This window comes from Epargyreus clarus, unplaced genomic scaffold (genome assembly GCF_041222505.1).
Source record: "Epargyreus clarus isolate Ecla_fem2 unplaced genomic scaffold, WU_Ecla_fem_2.2 ptg000017l, whole genome shotgun sequence".
Classification (NCBI taxonomy): Eukaryota; Metazoa; Arthropoda; class Insecta; order Lepidoptera; family Hesperiidae; genus Epargyreus; species Epargyreus clarus.
In genome coordinates, this window is record NW_027332225.1 from 9,668,327 (window position 1) to 9,694,642 (window position 26,316).

The 26,316-nt window shown below is 34.2% G+C and overlaps 1 protein-coding gene across 1 annotated transcript in view; it reads left to right on the forward strand.

Annotated features, from left to right (window-relative positions):
* LOC140749133 (lachesin) overlaps positions 1-13,330 on the forward strand; it is a 97,046-nt gene extending 83,716 nt beyond the window's left edge. The window contains exons 7-12 of the mRNA XM_073082163.1: positions 1,423-1,551; positions 4,422-4,560; positions 8,550-8,701; positions 10,355-10,462; positions 10,873-10,935; positions 11,010-13,330. Coding sequence (XP_072938264.1) covers positions 1,423-1,551; positions 4,422-4,560; positions 8,550-8,701; positions 10,355-10,462; positions 10,873-10,935; positions 11,010-11,227 — 809 coding nt within the window. The 3' untranslated portion in view covers positions 11,228-13,330. The remainder of the gene's footprint in view (positions 1-1,422; positions 1,552-4,421; positions 4,561-8,549; positions 8,702-10,354; positions 10,463-10,872; positions 10,936-11,009) is intronic.
* The last annotated feature ends 12,986 nt before the right edge of the window (positions 13,331-26,316 follow it).

Genomic DNA, 26,316 nt, shown 5'->3' on the forward strand with positions numbered 1-26,316 from the left:
GGGAGAATGACGTGCCTACATTTTTAAGCAGTGGTTTTTGTATAATAAATCTCGTTTAAATATTTTCACAAAAATATTTCTATTCGCTTTATATTATACCCAATTGAGTCTTTAAAGGCTGTACTAAAATGTAAATAATGCGTTCGCTAGTGGAATATTGGCAAACTTATTTGATTTTCATAAAAAAATATTAAATCCATTTGAGAGTTTAATTAAGGCTTAAGTGGAATTGCCTACAAACTTTTCAATTAGATTAAGGTTTTGTTTCAATCCCATTATTCATGAAAGTCAATTTAAAAGTTATATGTGACCCTAGATTATATTACACTTAGTGATCCCGAGTCGTTAATTAATTTACCATCCTTAGAAATTTAATATGGAACCGAGCTGGGTCTGGCCCTAATCAACGCTTTATTCTAGTAATTGCGCTAAAATCTAATAATATTGTAATATTTTAAACTTTGATTTAATATTAAATTAAAATTATTTTTAGTGCAATTGGTACTCAGTATAATTATTCAAACCGCTAATGAACTAAGAACTTTAAAGCCGGCTACAGACTCACGCGAGAAGTTCCGCCGAGAAATTGTGCGAGAATGGAGAAGACATATACACACATACGACCTTCTCATTCGCATTCTCAACCGTTATCAAGAACGGACGACAGTGTAGCGGCTCTACCTACCCAACAACATTCAACGTTAAGCCAGCTACAGACTCACGCGAGAAGTCTCGCCGAGAAATAGTGCGAGAATCGAGAAGGCATCTACACTTATGCGATCTTTTCATTCGCATTATCGACCGTTATCCAGAACAGACGTCAGTGTAGCGACTCTACCTACACAACAATATACAATGTCATGGTTGCATTGGGACTGAAGAAGAATGTGATATCGTTCTCTTTTCTCACCCGAGAAACCCTTTGAAGCGGGCAAATAAACGGCACCGATGGGAGAACAGGCGAGCGCGAGAACGAGAAGGCAAGAAAGCTATCATATTCACGCTTCTCAGGTGTTCTCGGGGGTTCTCGGCGTGAGTCTGTAGCCGGGGTAAAAATTAAACAATTGTGGTATCGATCTAGCACAACTCCTTCTATTCCCTTGGATGTTATATGAGGCGACAGGAGGGTTAAGTCTGAAACTTTCATTTCAAATAACATTTTGTTGTAACGTATTATGACACCAGTAGACTAGCATCGTCCACCTATAGCGAAAAAGCGGGTTTTTGCAACTGTATTAATGCTACATTGCGTATTTCATCAGTTCAGTTACTACATCGAGCTTCATAAAAAAAGTTATATCGTCACCGATTCTGTAAACACAAAAATATATAAAGCCCTGATATACACTGTGATATAAAACAGAAATTAGATGAGATGTCTACACACGTAAATCGAAGATTTTACCTTTTTATTTTTTACAGTGGACATGTTCATGGGCCCGTCGCTGAACCTGTCGAAGGTGGAGCGTCGGCAGATGGGAGCGTACCTCTGCATAGCCTCGAACGACGTGCCGCCCTCCGTCAGCAAACGGATCATGCTTAGTGTTAATTGTAAGTATCTACACTTTACGCTTTTTATTAGATAAGATTAAATGTTATGTGGTATGAAATTCCGTTACTCAACGTTGGGATCGAGGTTCGAATCTTGGCTGATTGTTTAAGGAAGTTAGTTAGAAGATATTATATGTATTAGAAACTTATGTGGAAACAATAAACTTTGCTTCTTAATTGGAGGGTCTGATGTTTAGTCTTCGGTTTTTTTAATGATGTACGTGTAAAAATGAATAAATAACACTTGCTTTAACGGTAAAGGAAAACGGCGAGGAACTTCGATCTGGTGCCTACATCACCCTTCCTTCATCGTACCATTCGCTGATGGATGAAGTTCCATCCATATCAACTTGACGGTGTACGTGCAAAATGTGGAATGAACTTCCTCCTGAGGTATTCCCTCAGAAATATGACATGGGGCTCTTCAAGAGGAGTGTAAAAAGAGCTCTCCTTCAAATCCGGCGACGCATTGGCGAGTCCTCTGGTGTTGCAAATGTCCATAGGCGACGGTGACTGCTTTCCATCAGGTAGCCCGTTTGCCTTATCGTTAGGTTAAATATAAAAAAAATCTAAAAACGACGTTCTCAAGAGTATGTGAAATCTACCAATCTGCATTTGGCTAGCGGGGTAGATTATGACTCGAGCCTGTCTCTCTCTGGAAGGAGATCCTTGTCGAACAGTGGGTTCACAGTTGGGTGTCGAACATTATTTAAGGTTGATCACCATGTCCATGGGCGCCAATCGCCACTTACCATCAGGGGGACTCGTTTGCTACTTCTATCTGTATTTTATATTACAAAATCCTATATTTTAGAAATAAAGCTCTAAAGAAGAAATCTTTTAGAACACATTCGTAGAACAATGTAGAGACACGTCTCACAGTCATTTATTACAGAAATGTAGCATTTATCCGATACTAGAGCAGACGCGGATATAATTTATTAACTTTTATACTTAATAGCTGTATTATGACATCTCTAGTACTATAAATCTTCAGCTATGTCACTGAATACATTTAAATTAAACTCATGCAGTGATAAAGCGATTATTTCGAAAGGATTTTTTTATAAGATTTAATCTGTAAATGCGTATATAGACCTTCTTAAGCTAAGTGGTCACAGCCATCGATAAACATCTTTAAGCATTTTTTTTATAATATAGGAGTAGCAGACGAGCATGCAGTCCACTTGATAGTAAGTGGATGGACATCTGTAATTAACTCCAGATAGGATAAGATATTCCTATCTGAGCTCGAACACGTATGCGCCGCTACCCCTGAGGACTAAGCTGGAATGCCTCAGAAAAGTATGTCTCCCTTACCACACCCTTCAAAACGGAACACAGTAGCGCCTAATACTGCTGTTAATAGGCAGAAATAGGTGTGGCGGTGGTGCCGCCTGAGTCGAGCCACAAAGGACTCCACCACGACCTGTAAAATATGTATGTGGTGTAGCAATACTTCTGAGTTTATTACGGTTATGTTCTCTATCGTATTAATGACGCATTGTAACTATTTAGCAAAAAGCGCTGCATTCGAGTCAACAAAACGTAAACGCTAACATAGCGACAATTTATAAACATTGCCTTAAGTGCTCTTACTGAAAGCGCTGCCGATTTTTCCAGCGATATTGGTACATTTCAAGGTATAACAGTAAAAAGGGTAAAGCGTGGGTGCTTTCACAACATTGAACTTTTTTCGTCACAATATGACCTGGATTTCAAGATTTTATGACTTTTTTGCTTATACAAAATGAGGGTCAACAATATTTTTACATATACTTTCCCTTTTAATTTTTTGTTGCCAATATTAAGCTTGTTCAGTATACAGTATTGTAGTGGGTTGTTTATTTTCATAAGTGATATTAGTAGTTCTATATTTTTACGAAATTAAGGTGCATTCATACTTTGAAGACGGCAAATATAAAATGAAGCAGTGATAGTCTAGTGGTTAAGAAACTCGGCCTCTCAATCGAGGGATCCGAGGTTCAAATCCCAGGCACCTCTGATTTTGCAAAGTTATGTGCGTATTAGAAATTAATTATCACTTGCTAAACGGCGAAGGAAAACATCGTGAGGAAACCTGCATACCTGAGAGATTTATAAAAAAAAATCTCAAAGGATGTGAAATCTACCAATACACACTTGGCCAGCGCGATGGACTATGGCCTAATTCTTCTCATTCTGAGAGGAGACCCGTGCCCAGCAGTAGTACAGTAATGGGTTGTTGATGATGAAATGTAAAACGATAAAGGTATATAAGTACTGTTCTCTGTTTTCTACTTTTTTTAAAAAATACTAATAATCAAGGACATCTTCATCTGAGTTTGGATTAAAAGTTGATAATGGGTGACAGCTGCCACTTCAAGAAAACTGTTTGCGAGTCTGCTATATCTTGAAAACTGGTACTTTGTAATTCATATTTTTTTTTTAAGATAGAGTTTAACCCATTTTGTTACGTACATTTATCTTTTGTGTATCTGCATTGAGTCCTATGCTATGCTTATACTTGTATTACCACATTTTTAGAAGGTGGTAGAACCCTTTGTGGTTCGACTCCGGCGGTACCACAGCCACACACCTATTTCTGCCTCATAATGGTAGTGATAAGCGCTGCTGTGTTCTGGTTTGAAGGGTGTGGTAAGGGAGACATATAAGTATGTTCCGAGGCGTTCCAGTTTAGTTCTCAGGGGTAGCGGCGCATCTGTGGCCAACCTCAGGTAGGAATATCTAATCCTATCTGGGGTTGATTACGGATGTTCAAGAGCGGCAGTAGCCACTTACCATCAGGTGGACTGCATGCTCATCTGCTACTTCTATATTATAATAAACATAAAAAAAATAAAGTGCTAATTATATTATTATTCCAACAGTTGCACCTTCGATTCTAATAGCATCGAAGGTGATAGGCGTACCCACCGGATCGCAGACTAACCTCGAATGTCTGGTGGAAGCGTACCCTCCCGCCATCAACTACTGGCTGAAAAGTGGAGAGGAAATGATTTTATCAGGGTAAGTTTTTACATTTAATTTGACATATTGTCCGTCTGATGTGTTACTGATTATCCCTTTAGATGACCTATTCAGTTATTACCTTAGGATTCAATAAAAATAAGCACACGCAAACACACATTCATATTATGATTACCATTCTTTATTTAAAACTAAATTAAATGCCGAACTACTCGTAAATTGTATTTAAACATATTATTTAGGTTGGTCATAAGTAACAATAAATATGTCTAATGGAATATAAACGAACATTTCTGATTACAACAGGGTAAATCCGCTTTATTCCGGGTTCGATCTTAAATAGTGACCGGGCATCTAAATGATGCATATAAATTTATAAAAATAAGAATTTCATCTTAGTAAAATAAGGCATGTCATACACTCATGTCATACAAACATACGTAAAAATACAATAAAATTGTTATAGTTAATGCATGATGTAATGAGTGTACAATATATTGTTACACAAAATAAAATTGTAATGTTAAAATATTGGGAACTGCCTACCCCTGCATATTTGCTACTTCATGCATAGTCATGCATATATTATGTAAATTATAATGAAAACACTATAAAATATTAATTATTATTACGCTCTATAACTCGCGATATAGTTAGTAATACCTTTTGTGTGTTCATTATTGGATTTTATTTTAATTTTCACGCCCATTCAGCGAAACGACATTTCCAATGATTTTAAAATAAAGAACTTTTAACAATACATTACTATACTCATTATTTTTTCATCTTCAATCATTATTTATTATCAGATTCATCAATACTTTATTATAATCATTATTTACGATTGTTGTGTGCACAAATTGTAACCTAAATAAAATAAACAAAATACTTCTTATATAATTAACAACCACTAACCAATAACCATCATATTTTAATTTTATTAAGGCGGTTGATTAATTCTATTTTCTCATCACAAACAGATTTTTTCAATCTACTTAATTTGTCCTCATTCTTATAGTTTAATTTCTTGTCGCCTTAGAGACAGTTGTCATGGCTGCCTTGTCCTATTAAGCTACTGAGCAGTTTCTTAAGCCACCACCGTTAAGGCAAAATTTGTTATTTAAGTGCCGAGCACATGTTTTATTTTATAACAAGATCTGTTTATAGTCAATTATTCTAAAACGCTATTACTAAACAGTCGCCAAACAATTTCTAGTCACTCACGTTAACCACTACTTAATCGTTTAAGTTTCCCAAGCGACGAAAACTAATGACCAGTCAGCCTAAGTCATAGAAATTTAATTTTTATCCGACTGCGTAAGGTATGTTTCCGAGCGTAAGTCCAAACTGCTTGATGAATTTTAACATAATATGAGGTATCGTTGGATTCGTCTACTTTGTGGAAGTATCACAACCAACATTTTTAGGAGGATTTTTAGATTTTAAGGAGTTTTTTGTAAACCATATAAATATTTGTAAAAGCGCAGGTAACGCACTACGTAAAATCTCTACCGAATTCCATTTCGGTAGAAATATTTTAAAGGACGATTTCGAATGGTTGGGACAACCTTTTAGTTGGCAGAGGCGTTTTAAATCCGTCCCAAAGCGAAATCCAACATGGTTGTACTGTACTGAAAAACAAGCTCTATAGATTGGCAATCCGTTTCGAATATTTAGCCACGTGTCTCATGAGGATTGAGTAAGCGATATACGAATAAATTTAATGCTAACGTAAATTACGCAGCATGGCTACGTAGTAGAGAGGGAAAGGCATATTTTTCCACACAATCTGAAATTCACGGTTCATGTGTGTTTCGAATCATTGAGTTTTCTTACAGGAGAATAATTTTTGTCTGCCAGGCTTGGGTCCTGGGTAAAAATGTAAATGAATGTACGGAAGTTTGTAATTAGAGCCTCTTCGCAAAGAATATTCTTGCATATAGCCAAGAAGAACAATTCTATCTATTTGCAATATCGCCGATAAAGTGCGAATAGCATTTCATTCTTATATTAAAAGTTCATTTTTATATTTTTGTTTTTCTTTTTTGTATATACGTACATTTTGTGAATACGTTTGCATTAGTATATAGTTTAATTTAATTTATTTTAATTAGTATATAATTTAATGTTTTTTAAAATACATTGTTAATAATATCAAACAATATTTCTTTGAAGTGTATTTTAATATTCTCGCACCGTCTTCTTTACTCGTCCCTCGCTATCAGTGAAACATAAGTTTTATACAGCGCTATGTCGATACCGCACAGGTTTTGGCAACTAACGATAACGAATGCGAAATCTTTTGGCTTCAACGAATAGTGCATATTTCTCTCATATCACTTGGCAAAGAACTGTTCAATATCCAACAGTTAATACACCGATAGACTCGCTATCTACTTTTATGAACCAAAAAAATATTGAAGTAACGGAAAAATGAAACTTTCATTTGGTTGTTAATTCAATCGAAACATGAAAGATATTATGTACATGTTATGTCAGAAAGTTTTACTTGCAAATTCATTTCGTTTAAGTTGCTCAAGCGACGATAACCAATGGGCAGTCAGCATAAGTCATAGAAATCCAATTTTTATCCGACTGCGTGAGGTAAGCAATAAAAATTCTTAGGGTAGAAACAATTTCAAAATTATTTTATATGCGAATTTATAGCACCAATTACCGACGTATGTTGATAAGAAGAAAATTAGCGAAAATACAAGTTCTTACTGCTTTTGGTAAAGATTTTCAAATATTTGCACTTTGCTTTTTGTTCAAACTGGTTCATTTCAAATTTTATGTATGATGAAAGCAGTATAGTTAAAATATTTAAAAGCCATAAAGGTACAAATATCCGATAACGTGGACAGTAGAAGGTATTTTATTTTTTATTCAGGCTGCTTACTTTTCTGCATCCTTTGCTGTACAATAAAATTAATTATTCTTTATTACGGATAAATTTCGATTTAACATGTAAGAATCTATTAAATGTATAAAAACATTTTAAGCAATTAAAATTAGGTAGCAACGTAATAATTAGTCAAAAAAATGACATTCTAATCAAAACGTTTGCAAGCAAAAACGAAATATCTACTTCGTAATAGATGTTTTTTGTTCCAAGATAAAAGAGATATATACAGATAGATAAAAGAGTTCCAATATTTTCGTGCATTAAAGAACCAAAATCTACCGATTTATTACATTTGTATAGATACCGAATTCAGATAATATCAGAAGTGCATCCATATGAACGCTCCATCCATTCGGTGGCAGCCAGCCAGTACGGTTTGGTGTTACACACATTACGACGCTTAACCTTTGGGAATGGCTCGATGAATAATGCATTCGATTTTCGTACGATCTGGTTCATTTTAAATTTGGCAAGTCCAAAAGTAAAAGATAGATAAATTCCATACCATAGATCATAGTATTTTATGTTTTCATCGGATTTAATATGGACGTTTTCAATATTTCAACTTTGGAAATCGAATCGTCAATTGGATTTTTGCTCCCGTCATGTCGGAGGGGCTATGATCATCAATCAAATACATAAAAATAGTGCAAATGGAATGTTTAAATTTTTTTATAGTTTTTGAGTTATCAATTTAGTAGTCAAGGCAGACGGAAAGTTAGTTATAAATATAGTTAGTTATAAATATTTTAGTTATAAATATTTTTAATAAAGATTAAAATCCAAGGTGGTGACATTTCTATTTTTACTTCGCTCGTTCTTTGTAATGTGCGAATGAAAATAATTTAAATAACACATATACGTATTTATGCATAAATATATTAGTAAATTTCTCCTTCCATTTATAGGTTTATTTTAATTTTATTAATAATATATTATTTAAATCAATAATATCTTCTTTAGATATAAGAGTTCTTTCTACTTGTTGTTCTGATATTTCATAACTTTAATATAACCTAAAAAGGTATAAAATAATGCAGACATGCATTTCATCCAGGACTCATATGACCGACGCGATCTCAAATTAACTATAATACTATAACAAAATCATCCTTTGTTGCAGAAGCAAGCATGAAATCCAAGAAGTTCGTATCTCAGCGTATCAGATCCGAACGATACTTACCGTGTCGGAGTTTAATGGCGACGACACAGGCACATATACATGTGTTTCAACTAACACGATCGGTAAAGCGGAGGGGACTTTGAGGCTATACGGTAAATATGCTAAGCATTATGTTACGCTCTAAAGCCGCGTACCCACTCGCGAGCTGTAATTGTAACCGTTGGTGTTGCTGTAACTAAAACGTATAGTGTGTACGCGGTTTCATATGAGCCGATGATTGAGTAGTAATGACTACGGAAAGCGCAACGCTGGTGCAATGAATGTGAAATAAGCCCGTTAATAATATTAATTTATCTATTGTTTCCTCTACCAAATTTAATTGACCAAATTGAATAGATTGATTTTATTAATAACAGACGATAGTCGGTTCTTGGTTACAATTACACCGATATGGACATCTGTGAACATTAGAACCACGTTATTGTTACTACTCTGTTGCAATAACGATTCGCTAGGTTACTAGGCGACTGTCCCTGTAGTTCCCGGACCAGAATAGGGCTACGGTATCCTCTGCCTGTCATAAGAGGCGACTAAAAGGGGGCTTCCGGGGTTGCAGGCGGCAAGAGTGGGAGCTCGAACCGCCCGGCCAGCAACCCCGGGATGGACGGCGGTATGTGTGGTCGCATACCGTCGTGAACACCAGATGGTGTGGTGAGTTTTAAGCTCACCTGGGCGGAGACCGACGGGGCAACGCGCAAAGTGGAATCCGGTTGCGTTGTGTCCTGAGTCCTCTACGCAGCGCCGAGGACGGCCACCAGGGGGGTTTTAGTGCGGTAAGAATCCCACATAACCCCGTACCGCTCCCAAGGCATAGGGTACCTTTTGAAGGATTCCCCCTCGTCAACAAATAAAAAAAAGGTTACTATGCACATTACAAATGTGAGTACCGTTACAGTTCGCTTATGAGTACCCCGCCTAAGATTGTATACTGTGCATGTATTAAATTAACTAGAAAAAATATCTTACATTTTCAGTATCCGCTGCGCGTAAAGCAATTATTATTAATTAAAGGAAAATATTACATGTACATACTTAGGAATAATACCTAAAATTTTCAAAGTCTTCGTAGCAAAAGGAGGAATCTGATTTAATTACAATGTAGCGTCTTCCCGCTACTTGTCAAGAGTGCCATGCCTATAGACATATAGATAGAGTGCATACAGCAGTGCCATGCTGTATCACGCTATCGAACCACTTTGGCAAAGGGAGATCTCCCGCCGGGCTAGGTGATCATGCCCGTGTCCCTGTAGTTCCGGGACTAGAATAGGGCTACGGTATCCCCTGCCTGTCGTAGGAGGCGACTAAAAGGGGGCTTCCGGGGGTGGCAAGAGTGGGAGCTCGAACCGTCCAGCAAGCGACCCCGGGAAGGACGGCGGTGTGTGTTGTTGCATACCGTCGTAAACACTACATGGTGTGGGAGGAGCGAAAACCGCTAGGGGCGCTGATTGGAAATTGTATGGGCAAATACGTAAACAAATACCAAAGCAGTCATATGTCACAACGTAAAATCTCATGGTAAGGGTACAGGACACGAAAAAAGTCGCGCTTAAACAGATCGCAATAGAAAGTTAAAAAATTACGTTTTTTAAATCAGTCACTGAAAAACGTCACTATTGCGTGCACTTGTATAGAAAGAAATGTGTTACAATTTTTTGCGGTTTCAGACTTGCGATTACACGCATGCGTTTAATCATAGTGCGTGCTAAGCCTTAAGAGTGGTAAATGATGTTTTTGATTTTCAACAGAAATAAAAATTACGACAACGACAACTACAACTACAACGACAACGACGACAACTACAACAACAACTACAACGCCTCCGACGACTACAACAGAGTATACAACACCACATCGTAAGTGCATAATTATTTTAGGAAACAATTTAATTATTCAATTATTTGTTGATTTTTACGAAAGAGCATAGATTGGTAAAGATACTTCGCCGCCTTGAAATTGAGTGAAGCCACAAACGGCTTATTAGTAAGTTCTTTTTTTGAATTCTTGAAAAATAAAAACATTTTTAGAGAAAATTTACGAATAAATAACTAATACTGCATAATTCAAATAATAAATAAATAATTATTTCAAATATTTTAGGGGCATTTTAGCACGGAGACGTGGCAAAACTTTTTTACGCAACTATTTCAATTCTCAAAACTGGGTACATTTTTTTGTTAGGAGTGAGTAATCTTTACTAATCTATGCGAAAGAGAATTAAGTATTATTCTCACAACATGATGTAATAGGTATCTTATTATTTCAGATTTTGTGGTACCTCTCCAACCAGCAGAGCAAAAGTTCTTCACGCCTGACGTAACTACATATGGTAGGCTATAGAAATAATCTTTAAAAAAAAAATTTAAAAAACCTTTTACTTATGTCGATTTTATTTTCATCTAGATACAATGCAAAACGTGATAGAACAGTCCGTTCTCGACAACCACTGGCTGCCGACTGCGGAGTCCACGGGTTCGCGGGCACATCTAGCCTTGCCTCTCCCCACCCTTGCACTTATATCAGTGTTGCCACATCTAAACTATTACATAAGACTTTCTATGAAAATACTACACTTTTTATTAGCCAACAAAAATAATTGTTACTTACAAAATACAAGATGATAAGTTTTAAACAATAAATATTCAGAGTCAATTTAATATTTAATATAAATAAACATAAGACGCTGTTTACATCTAGTAGACTTTAGAACAATAAGAATTTGTAATTTTAAATTTGATTTTGTGTGATAAATTGTAAAAAGTATTGTAATATTTTGCCGAAACGTAAATAAGTGCCAATATTCAGTAGATTTAGTTCAGTAATACCTATTGCAGCTATGTAAGAAATATAACAAGTACTTGTAACTTATAGATAGTTCTAGATACAAAACAATTGTCTTCCTATCGATACAGCATATCTGGTATCTTAATATCTAAAAAAACACTATTCCATTAAAAATACACCGCTTTTACTCCTTGCATTGATTTTAAATATTTCACTCACGTTTTTACGATTATGTAATACATTTTTTTGTTTATTTCACTCACTAATACTGTATCCAATCTTCAAATATTATCTCCACGCTAAATATTGTCTGATAAATAATAAGATTGACGTCACAAAAAATAGAATAAGAAAATATTGAATCTAGGTCTAGTCAAGGTCTATTCAAAAACGTAATCAACTTGCTCGTCGCGTTTCTATAGAATGGCTCTGGCCACAGCAAACAGGCGCGTCTTTTGTTATTGGAATGAAAAAGAAAAATAAAAAATACGAACTGAAACCGGAGTTCCAAATTTGAACGAGTTCGTAACGCATGGTAGAGATGAGCTTTGCTCGTGAATTGACCGCGCGTTTACGGATGAAGTTCCACAGATAAAACAGAATACATATTTTTTTTATTTTGCTGCAGCAAAGCTATACAAAAATATAAGGCCATAATGTTTATTATTATTTAAACTTAAAACTACGTAATATTATTTATTTTTAATCTCGTTAGACTTATTACTGGTTTTAAAATATTACTTTACAATAAAATTAACATCACCTACTTTAAAAGCACAAAAAATATATTACCCGCTATGTATAATATGGAGTATATAATCAGCTTTGAGCTTTATACATGATTAATCACTGTTCAATTCCTTTCTTTTTTTCAATGCTAAGATAGAACAAAGCTACTTTCTCAACTACTTACAATCGTGTAGAAATATTCTTCCCTCTCCAATCTGTTATTAAATAACGGAATGTAAAAGTTTGTAAATATATTTTACATAATAGTTTAAGTAGCTTCGTTATCATTAAAATTGTGATAGAATACGATATTATAATCGACACTGCTTATAGTTAACTATCATCAAGACGTACTTTACTTATCAAGTATTTTTTTTTAATATTCTCATTCAAAAATCTGCATATTTAGGTCTGTATTATTTTTTGAAATTTGATTTAAGTTTTTATCTAGAAAAACCAGAAATATATTTAATTTTACTGCGTTTTTGTTTTGTTAAATGTATTTTTAATATTGTTATTCGACGATTAAGGTCGAGATACATAATCCAGACAGGTATAGTCCGCGTAAAACTGCTAGTCCACTCTGAATATAGAAATGAATCTCGCAAATTGTATGACTACACCTGCTCGCAACAACTTCAGAGCGGACTAGCAGTTTGGGGCGGACTATACATAAAATTAAGATATCTATCATAAATCCATAAATGAATAATTAATCTATAGATATGAATAATCTATTTTTCTTAACTGTAAATGGCTTTATGTTGCTTACTAATATTAAAATGTTTTACGTATTCAAGCTTTTTGCGGATAGTATAAAATTGAAATTTTCAAAAATTATCTATCTATGTACAAATAACTAATTTTACCGAAGCATATCAATAATCTGTATAAAATTGTAAATATTAAGAGTAAATTGTATTTTAATACTAGATAATAATATAAGTTTTCTTTCGCCTTCTAACAATTCATTAAATTGTCATTATGCGATTTTCTAGTTATTTATTTTGGTTTAAAAACTGTTTATTTTATAATCAGATATGATGAAACTCATTTTGTGCTGATGCATATAAAAAAGCGAAAAATGAATACTAATGTACATTTAATCTTATTAAATGACACCACCTTTACTACCGATGAGCCGAGATTCAAAGGTTCGATCTATTATAGAACTAAGAGAGATATTTTATGTAAAGGCCATAGATTAGTAAACATACAAGTACTTCGCCGCCTTGTAATTGAATGAAGCCACAAACGGCTTATTTTAGTAAGTTCTTTTTTCGAATTCTTGACAAATAAAAACATTTTTAGAGAAAATTTACGAATAAATCACTAGTACAGTCAGTATTAGTCATTTATTCGTAAATTTAATAAATAAATAATTATTTCAAATATTCTAGTAACATTTCAGCATAGAGACGTGGCAAAACTTCTTTACGCAACTATTTCAATACTCAAAACTGGGTACATTTTCTTGTTAGGAGTGAGTAATCCTTACTAATCTATGGTAAAGGCATTGAGAATAGTAAAATATTATAAATAAATAATAAAGTATAACATGGATATACTATGTTGCTACTTATACAAAATAGTCTCATGACGTATAGGACCCTAGCAGACATGCCACTTTCATCAGAGATCGAAAGTTGGTTTTTGACAAGAACAACAACAATGTCTGGTTTTTGATGCGAGATGCAACAATCAAATACTACATCTCGCTAAATTCCCCAGTTTAAAAGTCCGATGCATCATTAATGCAGTCGTTAATCGTGTGTTTTTGGTACTGCGACAAAACGCAAGTCACTGAAACATATGCTAAATCGCAGGATTGATGCAATCACCAAAACTTGAATCGTCAATACTAAAAGTAGCATGTGTGCTAGCGCCGTTACATAGAATGTTGTGCCAAAAATAAATCCTCGTGGTAACTCGAACCTAAAATACATATTATTTTATTTCCTCTAAATCAAATTCGATAAATTTCTTTACCGTAAGCGTTATTTAGTTTTAGGGAAATGTTATGTAAATATTGTTAGTAATAAGCTATCATAAGCCTATATTATCCTGGTAGATGAAACATTGGTGTATAAATTACTTGCTACGATTAAGTATAGTAATTGTTGTAAATAAACCAAATATCAATAAATTGTTTATAAATATGTTGTTATTTTATTTTGTCACCTGCAAATGCGTACAAACTTAGTTAGAAATAATTAAAAAGATTGAATTTAGTAACATAATTATTAATTACATAGAGTCGTTGGAAGATGGTAGAACCATCTATGGTTTGACTCCGGCGGTACCACCGCCACATCTATTTCTGCCCAATAACAGCAGTATTAAATGCTGTTGTGTTCTGGTTGAAGTGGGTGATAAAGAAGAAATACATTTTTCGAGGCGTTCCAGCTTAGTCCTCACGGATAGTGACCCATTTATAGCCTTATCTCAGGTAGGAATCTAATCTTATCTGGGGTTGATTACAGTAATCCAAGGGCGGCGGTAGCCACTTACCATCAGTTGGACTGCAAACTCGTCTGCTAGTCGTATATTTAATTATATAAAAGACTATGAGCGCAGAGTTTACAAACAATTATTATTTTTACGAGAGTAAACGTTTCACAACGCATTTTACACTTTATTAATATTAAAATATTATAGTACATAATAGCTATAAAATAATTCAACGATATAAGCAATATTTTCAATTTATTAATAATATTGGAATTTGATATTTTATTTTTATACCGTCTATCCACTATAAACATTAACAAGCTGCTTGAACAATGTAACTTTATTCACCAAGAATTATGTATATTGATAGATAATATACCGAAGAGAAGGTACCAATATTAGAAAATAATCAATAATATTTTAAACGAATAGAAATAGTATAATATCTACTAGTACTAATAATAAAAAAAATATAGTACGATATTCTTTTATAAGCTATAAAGTTTATTAATTGGATTTCCTTAAGACTTCCAGAACAACGTAGATACGACTTTTTAAATAGTAATAACAAAGAAAAAAAGAAAAACTATTAAATATGGAAGTAAAATTAAAAGCAAGCTCCCAACTCCGTCTTAACTACTGATGCACAAAAGAAAAAATATAAGTAGTAAAAATGCTCTTAAAATTCAGAACACCGCTAAGTAAGTTGACCTAATTAAAACTGTGATGACGCCCTGCGGTCAAAATATACCGGATTGGAAAGTTCTAACAAGCAATTTGAATATTGCGACGCAATTAGCTTATTCTTCTAATATTCATGAGATAGTTATGATAAATTATGAACGCTCTTTGTAATCGAGTTTAGTTATTTTAATCCAGCTTATGACAGTGACGTGAAAAACTAAATTTGAAAGTATGAGTGGTTTGTGTGCATAAATTAATGTATGTCCATCTGTATATTTATCTTTCATGCATTAGTATACTGATCTCCACGGAACTTTAGGAAATTGTTGAGTACCGAGGAAGAGGGAAGGAGGACTTAGGGACAGTACTCATATTCCACGACGAAATTATAATGGAATTTAAACCAATAAATGTATATTGTGGGACTGTTTCTGATTCATTAGAGCTTAAAACATGGCAACTATATATAATTGGGAATTCTTTATAATAACTTAAACTGCTCAAAGGCAAAGTCACATTCAAGAAATATTGTAATAGTCTTCAGAGAGAGTCTTCTAATGTAGGTGTAACCGTAATCCTATTTGCAATTGATTATAAATAATAGAATGGAATCACCATTTAATATCAGTCACACAACATATACATCACTTGATAACAGAATTACGTAAAATGCAATATACCTTATCTCTAACAGCGTAGAAGATCAAATCAAGCGCAAGCAAGTATCTAGTTCGCAAAATTGTTCCCCCAGGGAGCCACGGATACAAATTAGGGGCGTGATATATGAATCACGGGCCTGACCCTGCATAAGAAACCAAGTCATATAAATGTAAATGTAAAGCAAGTTAAAGACGGTGACCCTACGCCCTAATTTATTGTCCACTCTCAGAAAACCGCTCTTTGTGATGTAAATACGCAGAAAACAATTTAAATGTTAATTTATTTAGCTGCGCATAAATGTACGGAATTTATCTGACCATGTAAACGCATGTTTCGCAAAATTTTGTTTTTCACGCGAATGAACCTTTAAATAAATATTTGATCTTTTAATTTGAATAACACGTATCAATAAAATATTGTCAGCTCGAAAGTTTATTTTTTATGCCTGTAAGTATAATACTCGTAAATTAAAAAATCAAATTTTAAAAACTCAGTATGTTGAGTCTGAGTTCTGTAAATGTAATACGTATGTGTAAAATTACATACTTAGTATAGTCCGCGCCAAACTGCTAGTCCGCTCTGAAGTTGTTGCGAGCAGGTGCAGTCATACAATCTGCTATGGCGACGTGATGCATTTCTATATATGGAGGGGACTAGCAGTTTCTTATTTGTACAAACATCTTAATTGCCCTAAGGGTTTAAATTGAGTTAGAGAAGATAGAGTCAAGAATATTTTAAAAAATATATCGTAATTTACTAGTACAAATTGACACATTCGTTGCATACAAAATAATGTGCGAAATTCGTGTCTAAACCTTACAAGTTGACGTCATTACATACTGACGTCATTTTTTCGTAAAAGCAGGGTGCACGTAGATGCACTCAGGATTAGAGAGGTTATAGTTAAGAATGCTTAAAAAAATAATGTGTCGTAATTATCTAATACAAATTAACACATTAGCTGCGTAAAAAATAATCTCAAAAAGCTTACAAATTGTTCAAGATGTTATATATAAAGATTTATAATATCGATAAACCCTGCAGATGTAATACCTATTACCGTTATCGACACCTGTTCGATACAGGAAGGTTTAAACCCCTATCTAATATATTTTAGTCATATCGTAAATATTACGCCCGACACAGGCAGTTTCGCTCCAATACTTTACTATGTGTTTATATAAATAAAATTCGAATTTTAGTGTGCTTTTATTGTAAATAGATGTCCAATGATAATGAATATGGTCAGTAGGTAACCCTATTTTTGCCATTGGTTTCCGTTTAATTACAAGAATTAATTAAACGGAAAAATAAAACATAATTAAAAATAAAAACACCCTCGTCCACTGCACTCATGGCAGCAACTGGCATAAAATCTCGAAATACGATTATTGCTTTGAAATTCTGTTTACATGGACGCAATAAAATATTCCACGCGAGGCAATTATCGCCCAAGACAACAAGCGAGAAAAGTGAATGTTTAGATGGATAAATACTTTATATTCCTTCGATAATCGTATCTTTGAGACGAGAAACTTCGTCCATGTGCAAATGGCATTATGGATAGAAATCAGGGATATCTGCAACTCATTTTATAGAGAAAAGGTATTTCTCTATAAAATGAGTTGCAGATATCCCTGGATAGCAGTGACTTACCATCACATGGATTGCATGCTCATATTATTAAGCTCTAAGATTATCTTTCTCAAGATATTTACGTCATTAAAATTGTTACTACCGCAGAACTCGAATGTATGTCTCGTATTCAAATACTCATATACAGATACTTCTCTGAGGCGTTCCAACTTAGTCCTCAGGGGTAGCGGCACATCTGCGGCCGACCTTAGGTAGGAATCTAATTCTATCTGGCGTTGATTACATGGGCGCAGTTACCATCAAGTGGACAGCATGCTCGTCTACTCCTGTATTATAAAAAAATCAAGGAAATTGAAAGATTTTCACACCACTGATCCAAGAGCAAAACTAGTACACCTACAGAAAACAGATCCAACTTGCTAGTCAGCAAACGTATCTAAAACTCAAGGGATCAATGACTAAGCTGACTCGGTTACTCCTCGAGCCTTGAAATGGAAAAAATAGATAAAGTCACGATTACTTAGCCGAACCAGACCCTATAGGGCAATATAATCTGGTAGTAAAAGTGAATTGTTTGCCCTCATTTGCCTAATCCGGGCCGACGTTCGTTCTTCGATTATTAATCTCCTAATACTAAACTTACCAAGTTGTCTCACCGCAATGAGATGAAAGATGAACCACCGCGAAAAAGACACCCTCAAAATAAAAACCGTCTTATTAGAAATCAAGATATGAATTGGAATGATTAAATCAGAGACGTTTTATCGGATTTTTATACAATAATTAGGTAAAATTTTAAGAGCCTATTTTTTACAAATTCGGACACATAATCGAGCATCTAATGTCCTCCTTCATTATGTACAGTCTTTTACCATTCATCCTGTATATTATAGAAGAATAGACCGGGCATGCGGAGGAAAAGTGTCACCTACGACTTATTACCAATTAATAATATGTTGTTTTAAGATCTATGTCAAACGTCAATCAATCCGAGATGGCGTCAGCGTGAAGGATGCTTTTTTTTGTATAAGAAATGCCATTGGCCGTTCTATAGTTCTGTGTAGTTAATCTTATTGCCTTAAATAGATAGGACAAAAAGTTAATGGAATCTCTATATAAATACTATGTGATAGTCGACACTTAAAATAAGGTAGTACGCGTAGTAATCTAAATACACACCCGTTCATTATGGATCATTATAAATATAATAATAATAATAAAACATTTTATTGCCTTAAAAATTACAACAACATAATCGAAACTTAAAATTAAACATGTTTTTTCTTTAAATATAACATAATAAAAATACACAAAAGAGATAAAAACAAAGGTATAATAATAATTGCTTACTACTTGTGGTTATAATCTAGGCAAAAGGAAGTGCCTCAGCTATTGCTACCACAGGATTACGATCCCATGGAGCGCTGTTTTTCAGCCACTCCCTCCTCCCTGAGTTGTTATGCGGGAATTCAGGACTTGGCTCCCCTACCTCGGTCAATTCGTTCTTTTTCAAACAAAAATGAAAATAAATACTAAATAATATATTTTGGGATATAAAAACAGTATTTCATATCTAAAGGTGGTGAAAGTCCTTATCCTGAGGCAATAAGATCTGATTGATATTGGAGTTCTAATCAATCTTTTTGTTACAGCTCAGAGGCCTTGAAGGGCGTATAAAATTTCAGTCCTTTAACTGTTTGAGATGAGCTCGAAATTATTATAATATCTGAAAGATTTAGTACCTGGTTTTATGATTATAAGTTTTATCAATATTCGGCCTAGGTAGACATTTTTATAATTTACGAGCTTCACCTTACATCCCTGTGGACGATTTTTCAATTTTTCGAGATAAAGCTGGTGTTTTTCTGGGTAAAAAAGGCTATATCGCTCCTTATGAAATTGTGTTTTATGTTTTAGCGGAAATTTGGTAGAATTCATTGTACCTACCGGTTTCATTATCAGTGCAGACAAACACACAAAAATGAATAATTGGATTATCTCATGGTCATTTAGAGAAAAATTAAAATTTAGAGAAAAATCAAAAATTACTTATTTTAAAATTATAGATGATTTATTTGTATAATATAGAAGAAACCATGCATATAATACACCTGATGGTAAACGACAACTGTTATCAAACCTAGATAGGATTAGTATTCTACTTGAGGTCCGCCAATACATACCCTTGAGAACTGAGTTTGAACGCTTCAGATAAGAGTATGTTTCCCTTAGCATACTTTTCAAAACAGAATGCAGCAGCGCTTAACATTGCTGGTATAGCAGAAATAGGTGTGGAAGTGTTCCGGAGTCCAACAAAGGTTCTACCACCTTCTAAATGAAAATACTTTAATATCTACTTAGCCGGGAGTAAATAATTAAATTTCATAACAATCTAAACCCCGATCATTTCCTAGTACGTATCGAGATAATCCGATTTAACCAATTAGCTTGTAATACATCATGCATTCTAGATATTAGTAACGCCAGATTGTAATGCTCAATATCAAATGTCAGAATACCTAGTTCAGATCTAACTACGCTGCATTCGCGTTACGCATTTCTGATCTTCTCCAATTAGGGTTCAATTTCTCTCTGGAATTAGATAATTAATACCATAGATGAGTATTATACCGCTTAGTAAAGATCAGTTGAAGTAATTTTACCACAAATACAGTATTATACCGTTTAATACGGAAGTACGCTTGCCTCTGTCTTAACAACCGTGTTAAGTGATGTTGTTTTGTTTTCCAAAAAGTATAGTATAGGAGTGGTGGTACTTTGTGGTGCGACTACTGATACACCTATTTTAACCATATAACTACAATGTAAATATAACACAGCATTATAGTCTAGGCTCTTGTAAGACGAAGACACTATACTAAAAAAATCAACATATATTGTCTCAAATATTTACTGGTCTTATCGATTTGAATAAGGAACTTACTTAAAATAGTTTTATTTTCACGTCGCTAAGTACGTTTCAAAGACTCCATCCACTATCCAAAAGCGAATAAAATAAACAACAAACGCCGCATAACAACAGTAAAGGAAAATCCCGATTCAGAACTGTTTATTTCAAACCAGCTAGATTTAATTTCATTAATAGGCAGGGAAATTATACCGTTTGTTTTATTGCAAATTAACTTCCATATAGCTATTTGTAAACAAGGGCTTTAAATTTAGATAATTACGAGTGGGTCCGGAACCGCCTTCGATCATGTTGGAGTGACCTCCCGGATTATATTTCCAGTTATATTAGAATTTCATTAAACCCCGTTCGGTTGTTACTTGCGGTAAGTAAATTTTGAGGTTTGAGTTTCCGATGTCTTGCTTTGCTAATTTGACGCGTGCTTTAATTTTGTTATTTTAGTTACATTAATTTTATTATGAGACTTATAAAATCTTAGTTATCTTGTATTTTTAAAATAGTATGAATGTTTACTGTACTGATAAGATTTATTTTTGTATGTTTTTTTCCTATAAAAATATGTAAGAGTATTGTATTATATATCTATAAGTTTTTACTTGTACAAAAATACTCGTATTCCAAGATTCATAATAAAAGTGTTATTATTGTTTTTAATACATGCTTATTTATCACTGCTTTCGTAGATGTAAAAAAATAAAACATTTAATTTATTAAGATAATAATCTTCAGTATCCTTAAAAATGATTTGTTTCAATATTTTATGTAGTTTTTTCCGGTAATCGAATTTATAGTCCTTCTAGAGTCAAACAACAAAGCAACTAGCCTCAGCCGTGATCCTCTTAGTTTACGAGTTCATGTTTCCTCATTTCCCAAGAGTTATAGCTACAATCTGGGGCTAAGACCAGAGTAAATAGGCTATTTCTAAGCAAGCGCGGAGACTCCAATGATACATTGTCACGTTACGTCAGGTGGCGGCATGATCGAAGAGAAATCACGGAATTGTGACGTCATGTTATAGTCTGATGCCTGAATTAGCCATTTAATAAAAATAAATCTGATAATTAAGTATAAATGTAACAAAATTAAAACACGCATTAAATTCGTAAAGCAAAACATCGGAACCTCAAACCTCAGAATTTACTTACCGAAAGTAACAACGGGGTTCCAATGAAATTGTAATATAACTGGAAATATAATCCGGGAGGTCACTCCAACATGACCGCGGGCGGTTCCGGACCGCTCGTAATTATCTAAATTTAAAGCCCTTGTTTACAAATAGCTATATGGAAGTTAATTTATATAAAACAAACGGTATAATTTCACTGCCTATTAATGAAATTAAATCTAGCTGGTTTGAAACAAACAATTTTGAATCGGGATTTTCCTTTACTGCTGTTATGCGGCGTTTGTTTTCATTTGCTTTTCGATAATAGATGAAGTTTTTGAAACGTACCTACTTAAAATATCCGATATGAAAATAAAGTTGCTATTTTAAGAAAATCATCATCATCAACCCATTACTGTCCCACTGCTGGGCACGGGTCTCCTCTCAGAATGAAAAGGCTTAGGCCATAGTCCACCGCGCTGGCCATGTGCGTATTGGTAGACTTCACATACCTTTAAGATTTTTTTTATAAATCTGACAGGTATGCAGGTTTCCTCACGATGTTTTCCTTCACCGTTTAAACAAGTGATAATTAATTTCTAATACGCACATAAATTTGAAAATCAGAGGTGCGTGCCTGGGATTTGAACCTCAGACCCCTCGATCGAGAGGTCGCGTTTCTTAACCACTAGGCTATCACTGCTTATAGGGCTAAGAAAATACCTTAATGAAATTAATGAGATTAGTAAAGTTAATTGTTTACTGTATCTTGCAAGAGCTTATACTAGAATGCTGTGTTATTCTTACTGTAGTTGTATGGTTGAAGTAGGTGTAACAGTAGCGGTGGTGTAAGAGTAGTTGAGCCACAAGTTCTACCACCCTAAAAGTTGTTAACTAAAAGCAAATTTAAATAATTTGGACAACAAACGATGTATAGGTACATTCACAGCCTCGCATTAAGACTCCTCAGTAAAGAGACGAATACAATAACACCCATACCGCGAACAGAAATCTAAATTCAACATTAATATGTCTGGCTGGCCGAGGATCGAACCCAGAACCCTTTTCATGTCTAACTCAGTGACCGCCACGTCACGCAATTCCTCAATACATAACAAAATAAATTCTTAATATTTTTATGTTAACGTAACACCCACCACAACAATTCTTCATCAACAAGGGTTAACTGGTGAAGAATGCCACTAGTCATTAAGTTCACCCTTTGCAGCCACTAACCACTAGGTTTACAATAAAGTTTAAATAAATAAATAAAATAAAATATATTCTAAATTTTGTTAAATCCGAGTATTTCTGTACATACATATTTTGAGAAACAAATAAAGGTATAGAAACAAAATATTCTGCAATCTTAGCACGATATACATTTACCCCCAGGCAACATGACTCACTGTTCAGACAAGGAACATATCATAGAATTTATCCGTCAAGGCTAAAGAGGCCTTATATACCTACAGACATTGATATAAACTAAAGATGAGTTACTAGCGGGCAAAACTTGAAACATACAAAATACACCAATTGGTGTACGTCGACTCCAGTCGCTCTCGCGCGGCGTAGTAATTGACACGTATGTCACTGTACACGTTAACAGTCATTATTTTAGTATTCGTCTCAAAATGCTTTCTTATGAATAGCGTAAATGTACAAATTATGCAAAACAAAAAACAACCTTCATGGAATCATAAGTAAATGAGGTGAAATTATTATATTTTGATTAAGTATTTTCGGGTTTGGTCCGTCCTGATTATGTAACTTTCAAGAAAGAGACAATGCAATCCTTCTACAAGTAAAGTGACAGAGACGCAAAATTTACGTCGAAACTTGAAACGCAATGTCAGACACAACTTGTATTTTTATGATATTATTCCAATAGCTCTGTCCTTTATAGAATATTTGTCTATGTAGTAGTATGTAAATGAAAAATCTGTTTATGTGTGTCAATGTGTATGCGCTCGCGGTTCGCTCACTTTGTGTTGTTCAGTAGACAGGTAACATATCTTTAGTTTTAAATATCACCTACAGGCAGGTTGTGAAGTAAATATATCAATGTTATGATAAAATCTTGAGTTATAAGTTGTATTACCGAGAAGCAATCATTCTTGCATGACCGAATATTTGGGTACACACCAATTTGCCCGCATTTTGCTTTACAAAGTAAATATAAAAGTATAATTTAGGTAATAAACATACTATTTGTACGTTTGTCGTGATTGTATGACTCAATGTTACCAACGACTAAATATTTGAAGCTCTCTGTACGAAATACGAGTATGTAGTATTTCGAAAGACGATATAGTAGGGAGTTATTTAAATTATCCTGAAATTCTGTAAGATTTCGGTTTAACTATTTCGTTTAAGTCCTGCATACTCCTAGTCCTGCTACTCCTAGACACTTTGAATGTTAGTCTTAATATACCTTACCTTATATACCTTTGAGTAAATTTTCAAATGAGTCCTCATCATTAACCCATTACTGTCCCACATCTATGCACATATCTATTCTCATAATGACAAGGATTAGACCATAGCCCACCGCGCTGACCAAGTGCGAATTGGTGAATTTCACATACGTTTGTAAGGCCTCCTAGACGTTTAGGTTTCATTCGGTTATAATAGATAGCTAGATAATTAATCATAGCTGGCCTGGGATTCGACCCCCAGCCGGAGAGGCCGAGCTTGAGACAAGGAATCCTCGTGTTGGGCTGTGAGTGTAGAAAATAGTAGAAATCGTCTATTACGATAACGTACACATGTGAATGCATATAAATATTTTAAATTTACTTGCACTGTAAATTACATGGTACAGTACACAAATGAAGTAATACATACAAACATTTTGAAGGTGGTAGAACCCTTTGTGGTTCGACTCCGGCGGCACCACCGCCACACCTATTTCTGCCTTATAACAGCAGTGTTAGGCTGCTGTGTTCCGGTTTGAAGGGTGTGGTAAGGGAGACAAACTTTTCCGAGGCGTTCCAGCTTAGTCCTCAGGGGTAGCGGCGCATCTGTGGCCGACTTCACGTAGGGGTATCTAATCCTGTCTAGGGTTGATTACAGATGTCCATGGGCGGTAGTAGCCACTTACCATCTGGTGGACTGCATGCTCGTCTGCTACTTCTATATTATAAAAAAAAAAAAAAAAAAAAAACATCCTACTACTACATTATGCCACTATACTTATACCCCATATGACGTAAGAGTAAATAACCCTTATAAAAGGTCTGTCGAGATTTAAGATGCATACACTGTGTACATGAGGATGAAGAGGATGTACAAATGAAGTTATACATCCTGCAATCCGGGCACGATTTTATAACATTTGTCCAAGTCCCGCATGACGACCTACTTAGACAGAAACAAAGTGTAAATTGTATTTCATCTTCACGAAAGGTTATGGGGATTATTCTGTGTACAATTGTAATAAGTAGGTGCTTTGTAAGGTACAATTCTCTTGGTAAGTTTAACTTGTAGAACTGTATGAATAATTAATTTTGTGAATTAAATAAATAAAAAAAAAAAAAAAAATAAATGCCTGAATGCATACATTGCGACCCGCAGCGTAGTGGTAACCATTTGACACACAGAGCGGGTTCGATTCCACGGTAGACCACTAAAACTAAAACTCTATATACACAATCCACTTTTATAACGTCGTTCTATATTCTGAAATTCTATCATGAAAATGAGATTGTTTTATTTTATAAATACTTAACAACATGAACACTGGCTTTATTATGCTTTAAGAGTAAGAAACAAACTAAATTAACTAAATAGTTTCATCTAAAACTAAATTAATTCCATTGTTCTGAATACATTAAAGTTAATGACATCATTCTAAGTAATTTTCATATTATTAGCTTAACAATACTAATTTATTACAAAATTACATAGATAAGTAAAGATTACTCACTCCTAACAAGAAAATGTACCCAGTTTTGAGAATTGAAGTAGTTGCGTAAAAAAGTTTTGCCACGTCTCCGTGCTAAAATGTCCCTAAAATATTTGAAATTATTATTATAAATTATTTATTTATTATGTAAATTACGCAGTATTAATTATTTATTCGTAAATTTTCTCTAAAAATGTTTTTATTTGTCAAGAATTCAAAAAAAGAACTTACTATAATAAGCTGTTTGTGGCTTCATACAATTTCAAGGCGGCGAAGTATCTTTACTAATCTATGCAAAATTAACTATAAATTCATTTAATTTTTCGGCAATTTACAGCAAATGATTTATTTCAACAAATTTATTTCAATTGTAGGTAATGAAATCAAATATTTCATAGTGTTCATGATTAACTGATAAGTGTTACTGTTGTAAACAAACAATTCGTATTATTAGTACACGCAAAACCACAAACAGATTTCAATTATGTGCATTGCATTTCACTTATGAAGCTGTTATTACCATAACGAAATATATTTAAAAGCTAATTACCTATTTCATACAATGAGCCCATTCAGATCACAGTTACAAAATAGGTTCAGAATATGAATTCATTCATCATTCATCATCAACCCATTACTGTCCCACTGCTGGGCACGGGTCTCCTCTCAGAATGAGAAGGATTAGGCCATAGTCCACCGCGCTGGTCAAGTGCGTATTGGTAGACTTCACATACCTTTGAAAACTTTAAGGATTCTCAGGTATGCAGGTTTCCTCACGATGTTTTCCTTCACCGTTTAAACAAGTGATAATTAACTTCTAATACGCACATAACTTTGAAGAATCAAAGGTGCGTGCCTGGAA